This window comes from Bos taurus, chromosome 29 (assembly GCF_002263795.3).
Source record: "Bos taurus isolate L1 Dominette 01449 registration number 42190680 breed Hereford chromosome 29, ARS-UCD2.0, whole genome shotgun sequence".
NCBI lineage: Eukaryota > Metazoa > Chordata > Mammalia > Artiodactyla > Bovidae > Bos > Bos taurus.
Genome location: NC_037356.1, coordinates 18,079,217 through 18,094,871, shown reverse-complemented (window position 1 = coordinate 18,094,871; position 15,655 = coordinate 18,079,217). Strand labels below are relative to the sequence as shown.

Below are 15,655 nucleotides of genomic sequence, written 5' to 3'. Positions count from 1 at the left end.
CATAAATGAATAAGCTGGCATCGTGCTTTATTTTTTTAATTTATTTGGGTTCACCAGGTCTTTTATATATATTTTTATTTATTTGCCTGCATTGGATCTTAGTCATGCCATGCTCGATTTTTGTTGCGGCATGTAGAATCCAGTTCCCTGACAGGGCTTGAACCCTGGCCCTTGGCATTGAGAGCTCAGACTCTTATCCACTGGACCACCAGGGAAGTCCCCGGCAATCTGCTTTAGATACCAGGTTCTATGAATCTTGCTGGAGTGAGACCACACCCTCCCAGCTGATGACCTCAAAGGCACTAATGAAATATAGCACCTGAGCCTACAGGGATGTGGTTCGGACCCATGTGTGGTTTGCAATGTATCTTAGGAATCCCTGAATTACCCATCCCTCATCATTCACCAGAGCATGTCCTTCTTTGCACTTCCACTCCAGTATACACAAAGAACACTGAAGCAATTACTGACCGCAAATGAAGGGAATGCCCTTCAAGAAAGCCATATGGCAATGTTTCATGAAGCAAAGATATCAACTCTTCAACCATTCCTAAGAATTTATCTTATGGAATAAATCAAAAGAAGAAAAGATCTAAAAAATCCATGGAGATAACACTCTCTATATGATTTATAACGGTGGAAAAATTTAGGAGAAACTATAAATGTATAACAAAGGGCTACAAAATGATGATCCATCTACTTAATGGGATATTACACTATCAGTAAAAACCTAACAAAATGAAAACAGCATGTAGTGGTAAAGGTAAAAAGTAGACTACAAAATTATCTGTATATAATGATTCCATGTTTAAAACATGCATAAGAAACAGCTGAAGACAAATACCTCAAAACAATGTGTTAAGAGTAGTGGGAATATGGGTAAACTGTTTCCCTTTTCCCTCTACTTGTCAAAGATTCTGATTCCTTATTAACACTTTTATAATTTAAAACTTAAGATACTGACAATAAATGAGCCTATCATATTTTCAGACTCATATCTGTTCCTGACAACTATGTCAGAGAACCATCAGTTAGTTTAAGGGCATTCTGTTACTGTTCAGAGTAACAGGATGCTGCTACTGAATTCTCATGTAAATTCTTCCAAGAGCATTGCTATTGAAAGGAGTTCTAAGATGTCATACAATCTAATAAAATAAGACCAGACCTTTGTAGTTTCTAAAAGAGAAAGTTAATCTTGCCTCTTCTTTATAAAACACAACCCGTGAAAAGTATCTCATTAAGATAATTTAAAATGTAATGAAGTTATTTGTGATTTGGGTCAAGTTACTAAGAATTTGCAGGAGGGCAGAGCAACCCACTCCAGTGTTCTTGCCTGGAGAATCCCAAGGACAGAGGAGCCTGGCAGGCTACAGTCTACAGGATTGCACAGAGTTGGTCACAACTGAAGCAACTTAGCACCCAGCACTAAGATTTTAAATTAAAATGTAATCTAGTCACCCTACATTAACAAATTCATGGGCTGTAAAATTGAATCAACACAACCTGACATACAGTTCCACTGATTTTGGTTTCAGAAACCCAGTTTAAACAACAAAGAATTCAAGTTACCCTCAGATCTGACATCAGCTTCTTGTCAAGCGTCTGTTCCAAGAAATGAGAACTGACTTGCTCCATAGAGCCCTATAAAAAAGAAGAATCCAGAGCAAATTAAACAACTATTAAGACCTAAATATTATCTTAAAATTCAGTTTGCTGCCAACTTAAGAGCATAAAGATAACATTATTCTTGATAGTAAACATCCCTATGGGTTTTGAATCATCAGGAAAATAATAAAACCATTAGCAGCAGCAGCACCTATATAGAGCTACTAGGTGTCATGCATTGCTCTAAGTGCTTTATACACATATTAACTCATGTAATACTCACTACAACTCTACAAAGTAAATACTATTATTAGTCACAACTTATATAAGGGGGAAAGAAAGCACAAAAAGATGAAGCAATTCATTCAAGGTGACAAAGAGCGTAAATTATAGAGCTGGGCTATAAACCCAGGCTCCAGAATCCTTTACCTTAACTACTACTTTGCTTTTCATTGCATTCTATTCATTCATTTGTCCATTCATTCCTTAAACAAATACATATTTAGCAACCATTTCTTTATATGCCTAGAGTTACCAGGAAGAAGAATACAAATACAAAAAGACATCAATTCTGCACTCAACAATTTCACATACTAGTGAGGAAAATTGATAAGAGATTAACTGCATTATGGTATGAAATTTTATAAAATATCTGAAAGTTTTCATCCTGCTGTAAGTCAAGCAGAATGGACTCTATTCGCTTTTTGTACAACATGGACTTAAGTCTAAAGCCTTATCATTTCATTTATGTTCTTGAAAGCCTGGCTTCTGCTTTCCTCTAGAGCTTACTCTTGTCACACATCACCCAAGCTGAACACTCCCTCTTACCAAAACATACCAAACTGCTGTGGTTTAACATGATATTGTAGTTTAGTATGATATTATAGTTGAGTATGATGTTAGTATGCATGATAGTGTACTCCTATATTTCTGCTCACATTTTCTCCTTCCCTACTTCTTTACCTAGCTAACCCATACTCACCTTTCAAAGTCAGCTAAGAAATTACCTCCTCCAAGAAGCTTTCTGCGCATGTGTTAGATGCTCTTTCCTAGAAGTACCAATATTATAACTGATTGACTGCCTATGTCAATCGACCTGACCATCCACTCTTTTGAAGACACACATTATGCTCAGTTTGTTGAATTAATGAACATGTAGTCTGAAGACTAAATACAGTTTACTGATTATGGGTTTGTCTACTCAAGAGTTGGAGCAGCGGAGTTTACCTCTTAGCTTGCACAGAGGAAGTAGTAAACCAGCAGGACCTTAGCTGTACAACCACAGCTCCCAATACATAACTGGACCCCCACTAGGAAGGAATTCTACATGGGCTTTAGAGCATCAAGTATCATTACTACCTATGTGGCCTTGGAAAAATTATACTTTCCTAAACCCTTTAGATTTATTATTTATAAAATGAATAATATAATATCTACCTCAAAGAGTTTAAAAGAACTAAAAATTATTTGCAAAAAGTGAATATATATGAGTGTAAGTATGTAGGCATCTATTCACGTGTGCTTGTGTATAAGGAAGTGGGTGTATATGCATGTGTATATGAATATGCTTTTGTGACTAAAAGCTTAGTAGGCTAGGAACTCAATAAACGGTAACAATTATTATTATTAGCAAAATTAGACTAATAATTACTTTTGAAGTATAAACATAATTACGTAATTTAGAGTTGTTTGGATTTGAAATTACTGAAATAACATAAAGCACTTGACTCAAACTAGAGTCTAAGTGAAAACCTTTTCTGCTCACCACTGCAATTCATTATTCATATAGCTTTATATACACAACACCAAAAATTTGAATGACTCTGTTTTAAGGATTACTTTTCTAACCTGCCTACTCAGATGACAATATATCATTGAATTATTCCTCTTAAACATCCCCTCACACACACTATAACACACTGCAGATGCTCAGTACATGTTGACTGAAAGAATCTGATGAATGACTGAATAGTTCTGAATGTTAAAATATCCACAAATCAAAACAATGCTTTAAAATGTGAATTCAAAAATAAAATCACTAAAAGCTGGCTTCTTTATTATGGACAAGCAATATAATATATAAGCAGGAAAAAATGAAATCATCCAAATTCTTTATTTTTCCACAAAAATGCTTCACAAACGTCTTAGCAGTTACCCCCAAAATACTGATCAAAGGACAAGGGCTATCACTATATTTGTGTCCAGTACAGTCATGCCCAAACTTTTTAGCCAACAATCTTACTAAGACTGGCAGAGTTGGAGGCCCTCAAAAGAGAAGTGATCAAAAAGAATTTTAGGCTTTCTTGCTGTGACACTAATATAAATTTTTATAGATGGTTATATATATGTTTATATATTATAACCACCCCACTACCTTGCATAGGGCAGTATTTTACAATTTATACACATTTTCACAGAAAGGATCTCATTTGAGTATCATGACAGCCCTGTGGGGTAAACCTGAGAAATATTATAAGCCACTTGACAGATACAGATGAAGAAACTGAGGCTAAGACTAAGTGACATGTCCAAGACAACACAGGTATAAAATAAAGCTCAGTATTACACCAACACTCCTTCTGTAAAACAGTTCTATCTCTGAAAAGTTAAAAAAAATTTTTTATAAATGTACCAGGATCCCCAAAGGCACAACAGTAGGAAAGAGCGAGGCTAAAAGTCAGATTAGCATCTGAATCTCCTAGAACTTCCTATCTGTCTAAGTCAAATATTTACTTAGGCTCTCAGAGAAAAATGAGATAAGAATAGTAAGAATAAATGAGATAATCTAAGTGGCCTTATGGCAAAGCATGTAGGCCATACCAGGTGCTTAGAAACAGTAGCAGTTATTTTTACTATTATGTTCCTTTTCCTCTAGGCTTTGGCTGTCTAATATGCTAAAGAGATTAAATAGGATTATCTTTAAAATTCTTTCTAGTTCTAAAAGACTATGGGAAAATGAGCCTTTTCTTTCTATTTTAAGAAACATGAAGCTTTATAAAAGTGTATTCCACTTGTCCCTATCTAGCTTCTCAAAATGTCTGTACAAGTGTAACAGGTAATATATTCATTAAAGAAGACGCAACTTACCAATAGCTTTGCAGCTTGAACTCGAACCATCCAGGAGCCATCACTGACCATGTGACAAATTTTTCCAAACGCATCATCAACTAAGCGAATTTCTTCATTAGAAGAAGGGATTGGGACAATGCTATATTAAAAGAAACCAAAAGTGACAAAACATGAACCTAAAATTACAGGTTCAAAAACTGAGAATGACCAGTGACAACTGACACGCAAATAGAAATAACTGAATAATTCAAATCCTAGAATGACGAAATACATTTCAGAGTAAACAAATCTCTCTAGGATTTCTTTATTTTTATTTGCACTGCAAATTTTTGTCTTAGATAAAAAGTATTTCACAGCAAAAATTCAAAGATTTATGAGATACCAAAAACAGCTACCACATTTTATATCTTTAAGTTTAAACCAGTATAAAACATACTTACATATCTGGTCCTAAATGAAAAGACAATTTCCAGATAGTAGTCTTTTTTGGGGGGGTGAGGGGTCTATAGCTTTATTAACTCATTCTGCTTTTCCAATTTCAATGTGTTTAATGAGGAAGAAAAAAACACTGCTTTTTCCTATAAAAGGAGTTCTTCTATAAAACAGAATAAATAATACCTATTTCTCCACCTCAAAGAATCACTATGAGAATAAATTATTTAATTATTGTGAAAAAAAGGTTTTTTTTAACCAAACTGCACAGCTTATGGGATTCTAATTCCCTCGATCAGAGATTGAACCCAGGTCCCAGCAGTGAAAGGGCCAAGTCCTAACCACTGGACAACCAGGGAATTCCCTATGAAAATATTTTTAACCAGGGCAACAGTACATAAAGGATCATTATTCCCAAACTTACCTGGTATCTTTAGCTGACTTTTGTATTAACTAAAATGGGCTCCAAAGCATTTTAAAGACTTTTTTAAGGGGTGGGCAGAGGTGGAGGAGATAGCATTTGAGAACAGCCATCCATCTCTTCATCTATAGTTGAGGAAGCTGGGACCCAGAGAGGTGAAGTATCTTTCCTAACATACACAGAAAGTTCAAGGCAGAGCTGAAAGGCAAGGCCCAGGCATCCTCATTTTCAGGATCCATGCTTTTTTCCTATTCCACGCTGCCTTCCAACATTCCTTTTCTGGAGGTGGGCTTTTTACATAGTGGGAGGAAAGAAAATGGCTTAGCAATGAACAAAAGCTGGCTGACACCCACACTGACCTTTCAGGATAGAGTTGACTGACAACCCAGATGAGCTGGACTGCAGCACTGCGCACTTGTTCATAGTCATCAGAGAGCAGCTTACAAGCCTGCAAACAAGGATTCCAGAAGTCTGTTAGTTCCATGTCCTCCCAGGTGACGTTCAAACCACTTTCAAAATGAAGATAAAGTGGCTGGACCAGGATGCCAATCAAAATATGTACATATGGTTTAACTTCTTCAACCTTTGCACAGTAAAAAATTGTTTTGTGTACCCTCCCACCCCATGTCTGAAAGGAGAACCACAGACTGACAGCCCAAAAGCCAACTAGAATAGCATCAATCCTAGCAAAGCTTGGTCCAACCCCACAGTGCTACCCTTACAGGCTCAAACACCAAAGATGAGTTTTTCCCCTACGTGTAAATTCAGAGCACAAATTTCTGACTGACAGTCCATCTGAAAACTCAAGCACTCTAAATAAATGTACAATTTTAATGCCAAATTAAATGTACAATTTGGCAGCTTTTGGCTAAACTGCCAAAAAGAGGCCAAATTTTCCTGTTTTACTTTGGTCTGAAATGGAATATCCCTACTCCACCCACAGTCATAGCAACACCTTAGACTGCAACAACAGCCAGAACTACAGCTTTTGAAACTTTAAAATCTTATATTCCATGCTCTGACTATAACATGCTACTCTATCGGTTCTTCCAAGGTCATAACTTACCCATCATACCTGCTCTTCATCCCACTTGAACTAACTATCTGTTTAAGCAAGGTCTCTCAACCTTGCTACTATCGACATTTTGGATTGGATTAATTCTTTGTTGTGAGGGGCTGACCTGTGCAATACATTTAGCAGCATCCCTGGGCCTCTAGCCATTAGACAGTCATAGTACCACACCCTCTTCCTCTCCCCAGCAACTGCAATACTCAAAAATACCTTAAAAAAAAAAAAAAAAAAAAAAAACTTCTACACTAAAGAATCAATGCAGGAGATATGGGTTTGATCCCTGATCCAGTAAGATCCTACGTGCCATGGAGCCATGAAGTCCAGTGCACCACAACTATTGAGCCTGCCCTGTGGAGTCCAGGAGCCGCAAATACTGAAGCCCACAGGCCCTAGAGCCCATGCTCTGCAACAAGAGAAGCCACTGCAATGAGGAGTCTGTGCACCGCAACTAGCAAGTAGCACCTGCTCACTGCAACTAGAGAAAATTCCAAACAGAAATGAAGGCCCAGCACAGCCAAAAATAAATAAATAAAATTATTAGAATAAAAAATACCTCCACACATCACCAAATATTCCCTGGGGGGCAAAATTACCTTGGTTGAAAACCACTGCTTTAATTCCATCTTTTCTCTCCAAATAAATCGCCTTCTCTTTGCTCTGTACTCTTTCCTACTTCGGTCTCCTGACAGCATTGCCTGCATCATCACACAGGATCCCCTCAAGACTTGTGCTACAGCTGCTCCACGAACCTAAGACTTCCTAAGGGCAGAAGAACACTGGCAAAGACCACACTCTCTAGGGGATGGGTAACTCATGATATCAAACCTTATTAGCTGTACTCTGAAATCTCTTGCACTCTGGCTTTCAACTTCCATTTCCCAAGGCAGCTTTTCTTAACCTTCCCCTCAGGACTTCTATCCCACTACTAGCCATCAGGCGACCGGTATATCTGAGAAAAATCAAGGTTATCATACACAAACCCACTCAGCTACTCCATACCAGTTATAAGCTCATTTATTCCTGTATTCTCCCACATCTTGTTTTCTCAATAGCTGAGCTCTAGTTCCTAATCCTATTTTTGCTATGAATCCCATCACTTCCTCACATGACCATCCCTTACCATTCTCCAAAAAGATCTTCCTTGTGATTCTCTAAGATAGCATCCTATTGCTTTACCTCACAGCAATACTCATATGCTATAACTGTGCTTGCTTATTTATTAATTGCCGTCTTATCTACAAGAACGGGAAGGGCACAGGTCCCATCTAACATGCTTGGCATTACACAGCCAGCATTAGGTTCTCAATAACATCTGTTGATGAATCAGCTCATGAATCTGATTTTCTGCCTCAAGGAACTTACTCTATCATTTACTCCCCTTTGCCTCTTTCATCATAACACTTGCTGTCGTTGCTGTTTAGTTGCTAAGTTGCATCTGACTCTTTTGTGACCCCATGGCCTATAGTCCATCAGGCTCCTCTGTCCATTGGGTTTCCTAGGCAAGAATACTGGAGTGGGTTACCATTTCCTTCTCCAGGGGATCTTCCTGACCCAGGAATATAACCCAAGTCTCCTACATTGGCAGGCAGATTCTTTACCACTGAGTCACCAGGGAAGACCACCATAATACTAGCTCTCCCAAAACACTGGCTCTCTCTCCAACATATAAATATACTTAGCAACTATCTTTAAAATACAACAACAACAACAAAAAACCCTTAATCCTATGCTCCCTTCTGCCAACTTCCACCCCACTTTCCCATCAGTCAAGTGTCTTCACTCATAGTCAATAATCACATTAAACTGGCTCACCTCAACAGACCCTGATCTGGCGCTCCCCAATCCCACCACTCTACTAAAACTGCTCTCTTTAAAAACTCACTAATGGCCACTTTGTTGCTTAGTCCAATGACCAGATTTCAGCCCTATCCTAAATACCCTTTCACAAGCATTTTAACACTGCTGACTACGAGAATGCCCTACTGCCTCTTCCGGAATATGCTTTTCCTCCTCCCCCATCAAGCTGCTCCTCAGTTCCATTCTAGGGCTCCTTTCTTAAATGTCTGGCCTTGCCCCTGGCTCCATCCTTCATTTCTTCTGATTTTCTTCCTCTCCCTGGATACTGATGACTCCAAATATCCACCTCCAGCTCTGATCTTTCCTGAGTTCCAGACCTGAAATCCTCCTCATGAGTATCCCATCAACCTCTCAAAGTCAACATAATCCAAAGGGAACTCAGTATGGTAACTACTGCTGCCTCACATCTCAGAACCTCCCCCAGCATTCCACCCTCACTCTCTCGAGGCCCACATCATCGCTTGCCTAATTAACCAACACAGTCTTAGGTCACTAAACACCTGAATCATCTGACTCTTCTTCCTCTGTATCTTTACAAGTTTCCTTTAATTATTTGGCTTCCCACACAGTTTTCCTATAGGTCACACCATCATAACCATTCTGAATTCATTCTACTTCATTTGTAAAAGAACATATTTGGTTTACACAGCAGTCATAGTGGCTGGGTTTATTATCAGCTACTGCTAAAGGCTTAAAACCACTCGATAGGCTAACAAAAACTGGACTCTGAGCCTGGATTTAGACTTCTTTTCTCTGGATACATCCAATTATTCTACAAGAGTAACTGTAAGGCCTTTTAGTTAGGCACTCAATCAGCTTGTCCTAATGATACTGTAACTTTATTGTGCTTTTCCTTATCAATGCTACAATAATCGTGATATCTTTTCATCTGATCCCATGGTCGTGGTCATCCTCCTCCAGAAACACTCCAGTTTCTCAAGCGTGGTGCCCAGAATTGACTTCAGGTTTGAAGTTCTTACTCTGAACTCTGTTTTGTATACTCTGGGATTCATACTCAGCTACCGAAGTCCTCCTAAATGTCCTCCTCACACGTACTAGTGCTATTCATTACACATCCCCCATTCTCTTCTTAGAATGTATGTTGCGGATACACCATGACAATTAATACTGCCACTGTTAGCCAGATGAAGCTCTATGTTTTCAAATTCTGACAACCACTGTGACCCCTCTCAATTTCACCACACCTTCACCTCCCTCCTTTCAGACAGCAAGCATTTAAGGTACCTGATTGTAAATTGTTTGGTGTAACTTCAGTCCTCTTTCATGCAGCTGCAACTAGACAATAAAGATACAGTTTAAGTATTGGGGAGGGGGGAGTCAATATTTCCAAAGTCTCCCCTCAATCTCACATATTTTTCCCCATCACATCCCATTTACATGGTTCCCTTTGGCCAAAGTCAGTGCTATATAAATAAGAAATGTGAAACCTGGGCTTTTCTATAGAAACACTCAAATGCTTACTAAATCTAACCCATGGGCTGTCCCAAGGGGATACCAGGAAAAATATGAAATAATGATAAGGAGGCTGAGGAAGAAATGGTTGACACCATCTCTCCCTAAGGAGCACTCCTCCCCATAACTTTCACCTATACTCCTGAAATACAAGGGTACAACATGTACCTATTGTACCACAGTACCAAGTAACATCCCTCCCATGGACCTGGGATACAAGCTCTGCCTTCCAGGTTTCAGAAATGCAGGTAAAAGCTACCAGAGAAGCCTACAAGATAAGCAACTGTTCAAAAGGAATGTGTGTCTTTGAGTCCTGTAATGCCACCAACACCTTCCTGAAAGTGTGGATAAAGTGTATCCTGGGGGGATTCAGAATGTATCTATCCAAGGTGGCATTAGCCATTAACTTAAAAAAAAAATGAAAAAAGAAAAGTACAAATAAAAAAAACGGACTCCATTTAGTTTCCATCATCATGTTTACCATGGCTTTTATAGCTGCTGTTCTGACACGTGGGTCCTGATCATTAAAGTAATCCCCTATAATCTTCTGAACATCTCTGACAGCTAGGCCTTCTGCATCTTTTGTGACATTTTTCTCCAAAGAACCAAGATTGCCAAGTAACTGCAGACACTTATTTCTTACACCATGAGAGGTATCTGTCAGGTGCTATGAAAAGAGAGAACAAAAGGACATGATTAAGATATCTTAAAAATAAACAAAAAGCAGAAACAAAAGCACTGCATCAACTTTAGGAATGACTTCAAACAATACATTCTCACTAGTCAGGTCTCATGTTTTCTTTTTTTATCTCTGGGGGTGGGGGTGAGTGGGGGTTGTTTGTTTTGGTCATGCTGTGTAGTCTGTGGGATCTTAGTTCCTCCACCAAAGATCAAACCCAGGCTCCAGCAGTGAAAATGCCGAATCCTAACCACTGGACTCCCAGTGAATTCCCTTCATGTTTTTCGAGCATATGTCTTCCAAAAAGAATCATGAGTTCTAAAGACTCCCAGTTATTCAACATCATACTCCCAACGGCAAGCACCTGGCCTTGGAAAGAATAGGTTACTTTAAATGTGACCCCTTAAACTGCATTTTATTTACTATCAAATCTAAAAACAGAACAAAAATTTTTAAATTTTAATATTCATACAGAAATATGCAAAAATATTAAATGTACAGTTCAATAAATTTTCACAAAACACACACAAATAAGCATCTAGATAAAGAAGTAAACATGAAAAACGCTCATGTCCCATCCCAGTAACTACTCTACCACCATCAAAAACAGCCACCATCACCAAAGCAATCTTGAGAAAAAAGAACAAAGTTGGAGGAATCATGCTCCCTGCCTTTAGACTACACTACAAAGCTTCCATGATCAAAACAGTATATTAACGGCACAAAAACAGTCACAGAGATCAAGGGAACAGAAGGGAGAGGCAAGAAATAAACGCACAGACTTACGGTCAATTAACCTACAACAAAGGAAGAAAGAATATACAGTGGGGAAAGGGCAGCCTCTTCAATAAGTGGTGCTGGGGAAACTGTACAGCTACATGTAAAAGGATGAAATCAGAACATTTTCTCATACCATATACAAAAGTAAACTCAAAATGGATTAAAAACGTAAACATAAGACCAGAAACTATAAAACTCCCAGAAGAAAATACAGGCGGAACACTCTTTGATATAAATCACAGCTTTTGTTGTTGTTGTTGTTGGATCTCTCTCTCCCAAGGCAAAGGAAACAAAAGCAACAATAAACAAATAGGACCTAACTAAACTTAAGAGCCTTTGCACAGCAAGGGAAACCACTGACAAAACAAAAAAACAACCAAGTAAATGGGAGAAAACATTTGTGAATAGTAAACAGTTTATATACCTCAATATCAAAAACAAACAAACAAAAAACCCAAACAGCCTGATACAAACTGAGCAGAAGACCTGAAGAGACGTTTTTCCAAAGACCTACAAATGGTCAATAGGCACATGAAAAGATGCTCAACATAGCTAACTATCAGAGGCAAGCAAATCAAAACCATCATGAAATATCACCTCACATTTCTCAGAATGGCGATCATCAAAAAGAATACAAATAACAAATGTTAGCGAGGATGTGGATTAACAGGAACCCTTGTACACTATTGGTGGGAATGAAAATTGGCGCACCCACTATGGAAAACAGTATTTTTCAAAAAATTAAAAATAGAACTACCGTATGATCCAGTGATTCCATTCCTGTGTAAATAGCTGAAGAAAACAAAAACACATCTTGGAAAAGACACATGCATCCAATGTTCACAGCAGCATTAGTTATAAGAGCCAAGATACGGAAGCAATTCCAAGTGTCCATCAACAGAAAAATGGAAAAAGAAGACCCAGTGCATGTGTTTGTGTGCATACATATATACACACACAATGAATACACACAAACACATATACACACAATGGGATATTACTCAACCGTAAGAAAGAACAAAATTTTGCCATTTGCAACAACAACATGGATGATCTTTGAGGGTATTATGCTTAGTGAAATAAGTCACACAGAGAAAGACAAATATTGGATATTATTGCTTATAATGAAATCTTTAAAAAAAAAAAAAACAAATATAACAAAACAGAAACAGACTTCAGATAGAGAGCAAATTAGTGGGAATCAATGGGAAGAAAAGGAGAAGCAAAATAGGAGTATGGGATTAAGAAGTATGAACTGCTACGTAAAAAATGAATAAGCTACAAAGACAAAGTGAAAGTTGCTCAGTCGTGTCTAACTTTTTGTGACCCCATGTATTATACAGTCCATGGAATTCTCCAGGCCAGGATATTGCAGTGGGTAGCCGTTCCCTTCTCCAGTGGATCTTCCTGACCCAGGAATCAAACTGGGTCTCCTGCATTGCAGGTGAATTCATTACCAGGTGAGATACCAGGGAAGCCATAGCTAATATAAGGATAACTAACAAAAGAAAGGGACTTCCCAGGTGGGGCTACTGGTAAAGAACCTGCCTGTCAATGCAGGAGACATAAGAGATGCTGGTTCAATCCCTGGGTGGGGAAGATCCCCTGGAGGAGGGCATGGCAATCTTGCCTAGGAAATCCCATGGACAGAGGAGCCTGGTGGGTTACAATCCATGGGGTTGCAAATAGTTGGACCCAACTGAAGCAACTTAGCACAAACACACACAACAGAAGCAGAAGAGATTAAGAAGAGGTGGCAAAAATACACAGAAGAACTTCACAAAAAAGGTCCTAATGACCTCCATAACTACTATTGTGCGGTCACACATCTAGAGCCAGACACCCTGGAGTGTGAAGTCAAGTGGGCCTTTGGAAGCATCACTACCAACAAAGCTAGTGGAGGTGATGGAATTCCAGCTGAGTTATTTCAAATTCTAAAAGATGATTCTGTAAAAGTGTTGCACTCAATATGCCAGCAAATTTGGAAAACTCAGCAGTGGCCACAGGACTGGAAAACGTCAATCTGCAATCCCAAAGAAAGGCAATGCTAAAGAATGCTCAAACTATCATACAACTGCACTCATTTCACATGCTAGGCAAGGTAATGTCCAAAATCCTTCAAGCTAGGCTTCAAAAGTATGTGAACCAAGAACTTTCAGATGTTCAAGCTGGATTTAGGAAAGGCACAAAAATTAGAGACCAAGTTGCCAATATCATTCGGATGACAGAAAAAGCAAGGGAATTAAAAAAAAATCTACTTCTGGTTCATTGACTACACTAAAGCCTTTGTGTGGATCACAACAAACTATGGAAAATTCTTAAAGAGATAGGAATACCAGATCACCTTACCTGTCTCCTGAGAAACCTGTATGCAGGACAAGAAGCAACAGTTATGACTGGACATGGAACAATGGATTGGTTTAAAATCGGGAAAGGAATACATCAAGGCTGTATACTATCACCTTGCTTATTGAACTTATATGCAGAGTACATCATGCAAAATGCCAAGCTAGATGACTCACAAGCTGGAATCAAGATAGCCAGGAGAAATATTAACAAACTCAGATATGCAGATGATATCACTCTAATGGCAGAAAGTGAAGAGGAACTAAAGAGCTTCTTGATGAGGGTGAAAAAGGACAGTGAAAAAGCTGGCTTAAAACTCACCTTTCAAAAAACTAAGATCATGGCATCCATCACTTTATGGCACACAGAAGGGGGGAAAGTGAAAAAGGTAACAGATTTTATTTTCTTGGGCTCCAAAACCAGTGTTGACAGTAACTGCAGCCATGAAATTAGAAGATGCTTGCTCCCTGGAAGAAAAGCTATGACAAACCTGCTGCTGCTGCTGCTGAGTCGCTTCAGTCATGTCCGACTCTGTGCGAGCCCAGAGACGGCAGCCCACCAGGATGCCCCGTCCCTGGGATTCTCCAGGCAAGAACACCAGAGTGGGTTGCCATATCCTTCTCCAATGCATGAAAGTGAAAAGTGAAAAGTGAAAGTGAAGTTGCTCAGTCGTGTCCAACCCTCAGCGACCCCATGGACTGCAGCCCACCAGGCTCCTCCATCCATGGGATTTTCCAGGCAAGAGTACTGGAGTGGGGTGCCAGTGCCTTCTCCAATGACAAACCTAGACAGCATATTAAGAAGCAGAGACATCACTTTGCCAAAAAAGGTCCCTATAGTCAAAGCTATGGTTTTTCCAGTAGTCATGTATGGATGTGACAGTTGGACTATAAAGAAAGCTGAGTGCCAAAGAATTGATGCTTTTGAATTCTGGTGCTAGAGAAGACTGTTGAGAACCCCTTGGACTGCAAGGAGATCCAACCAGTCCATCCTAAAGGAAATCAGTCCCGAATATTCATTGGAAGGACTGATGCTGAAGCTGAAGCTCCAATACTTTGGCCACCTGATATAAAGAGCTGACTCATTAGGAAAGACCCTGATGCTGGGAAAGACTGAGGGCAGGAGAAGGGTATGACATAGGAAGAGATGGTTGGATGGCATCACTGACTAAATGGACATGAGTTTGAGCAAACTCTAGAAGATGGTGAAGGACAAGGAAGCCTGGCATGAGGCAGTTCACATGGGGTCACAAATAGTCAGACATGACTTAGTGACTGAACAGCAACAACCAACTATAAAAATACTGAATTACTGTGTTGTATACCTGAAACTAATATAATACTGTAAATCAATTATAATATTGAGATAAACTAATGCAGTATTAAAAAACTAAAGTAACCATTATCTTGACTTCTAACACAAAATTCTGCCTAGTTTTATAATTTGTAAAATCAAATAGTGCTATGCTTCCTTTGCTTACTATTATGTTGGTGAGAATCATCCACAGTATGGCATATAGCAATGGTTGATTCACTCTCATTACTATAAAGTATTCCATTTGTGTATACACCATAATCCATTTATCTTTTCTACTGTTGATAGATATTTGGGCTATTTCCAGTTTTGCATTATTATAAATATAATGTTACTATAATTATTCTTAATGTGGTTTTTGATATACTTTTTCACACATCTGTTGAATACATAGTTGGAAGTGAAATTGCTGGGTCACAGAAAACGTATATGTTCAGTTTAAGAAGATACTGCCAAATACTATTCCAAAGTGGTTGTACTAATTTAACTAATTTACACTTTCACCAGTCATATGTAAATGATCCAGATATGATACACCTCTGTCAACACTTAGTACTGTCAATCTTTTTTTAGCACTTCTCATCATTCCACTGCTACTGAAATAAAC

The 15,655-nt window shown here is 38.7% G+C and overlaps 1 protein-coding gene across 1 annotated transcript in view; it reads right to left on the bottom strand.

Moving 5' to 3' along the window:
* INTS4 (integrator complex subunit 4) overlaps window positions 1-15,655 on the bottom strand; it is a 108,254-nt gene that overhangs the window by 54,576 nt on the left and 38,023 nt on the right. The window contains exons 5-9 of the mRNA NM_001110065.2: window positions 10,411-10,596; window positions 9,702-9,752; window positions 5,887-5,975; window positions 4,693-4,813; window positions 1,570-1,641 (exon numbers count right to left, since the gene is read on the bottom strand). Of these exons, the coding sequence (NP_001103535.2) occupies window positions 1,570-1,641; window positions 4,693-4,813; window positions 5,887-5,975; window positions 9,702-9,752; window positions 10,411-10,596 (519 nt within the window). The remainder of the gene's footprint in view (window positions 1-1,569; window positions 1,642-4,692; window positions 4,814-5,886; window positions 5,976-9,701; window positions 9,753-10,410; window positions 10,597-15,655) is intronic.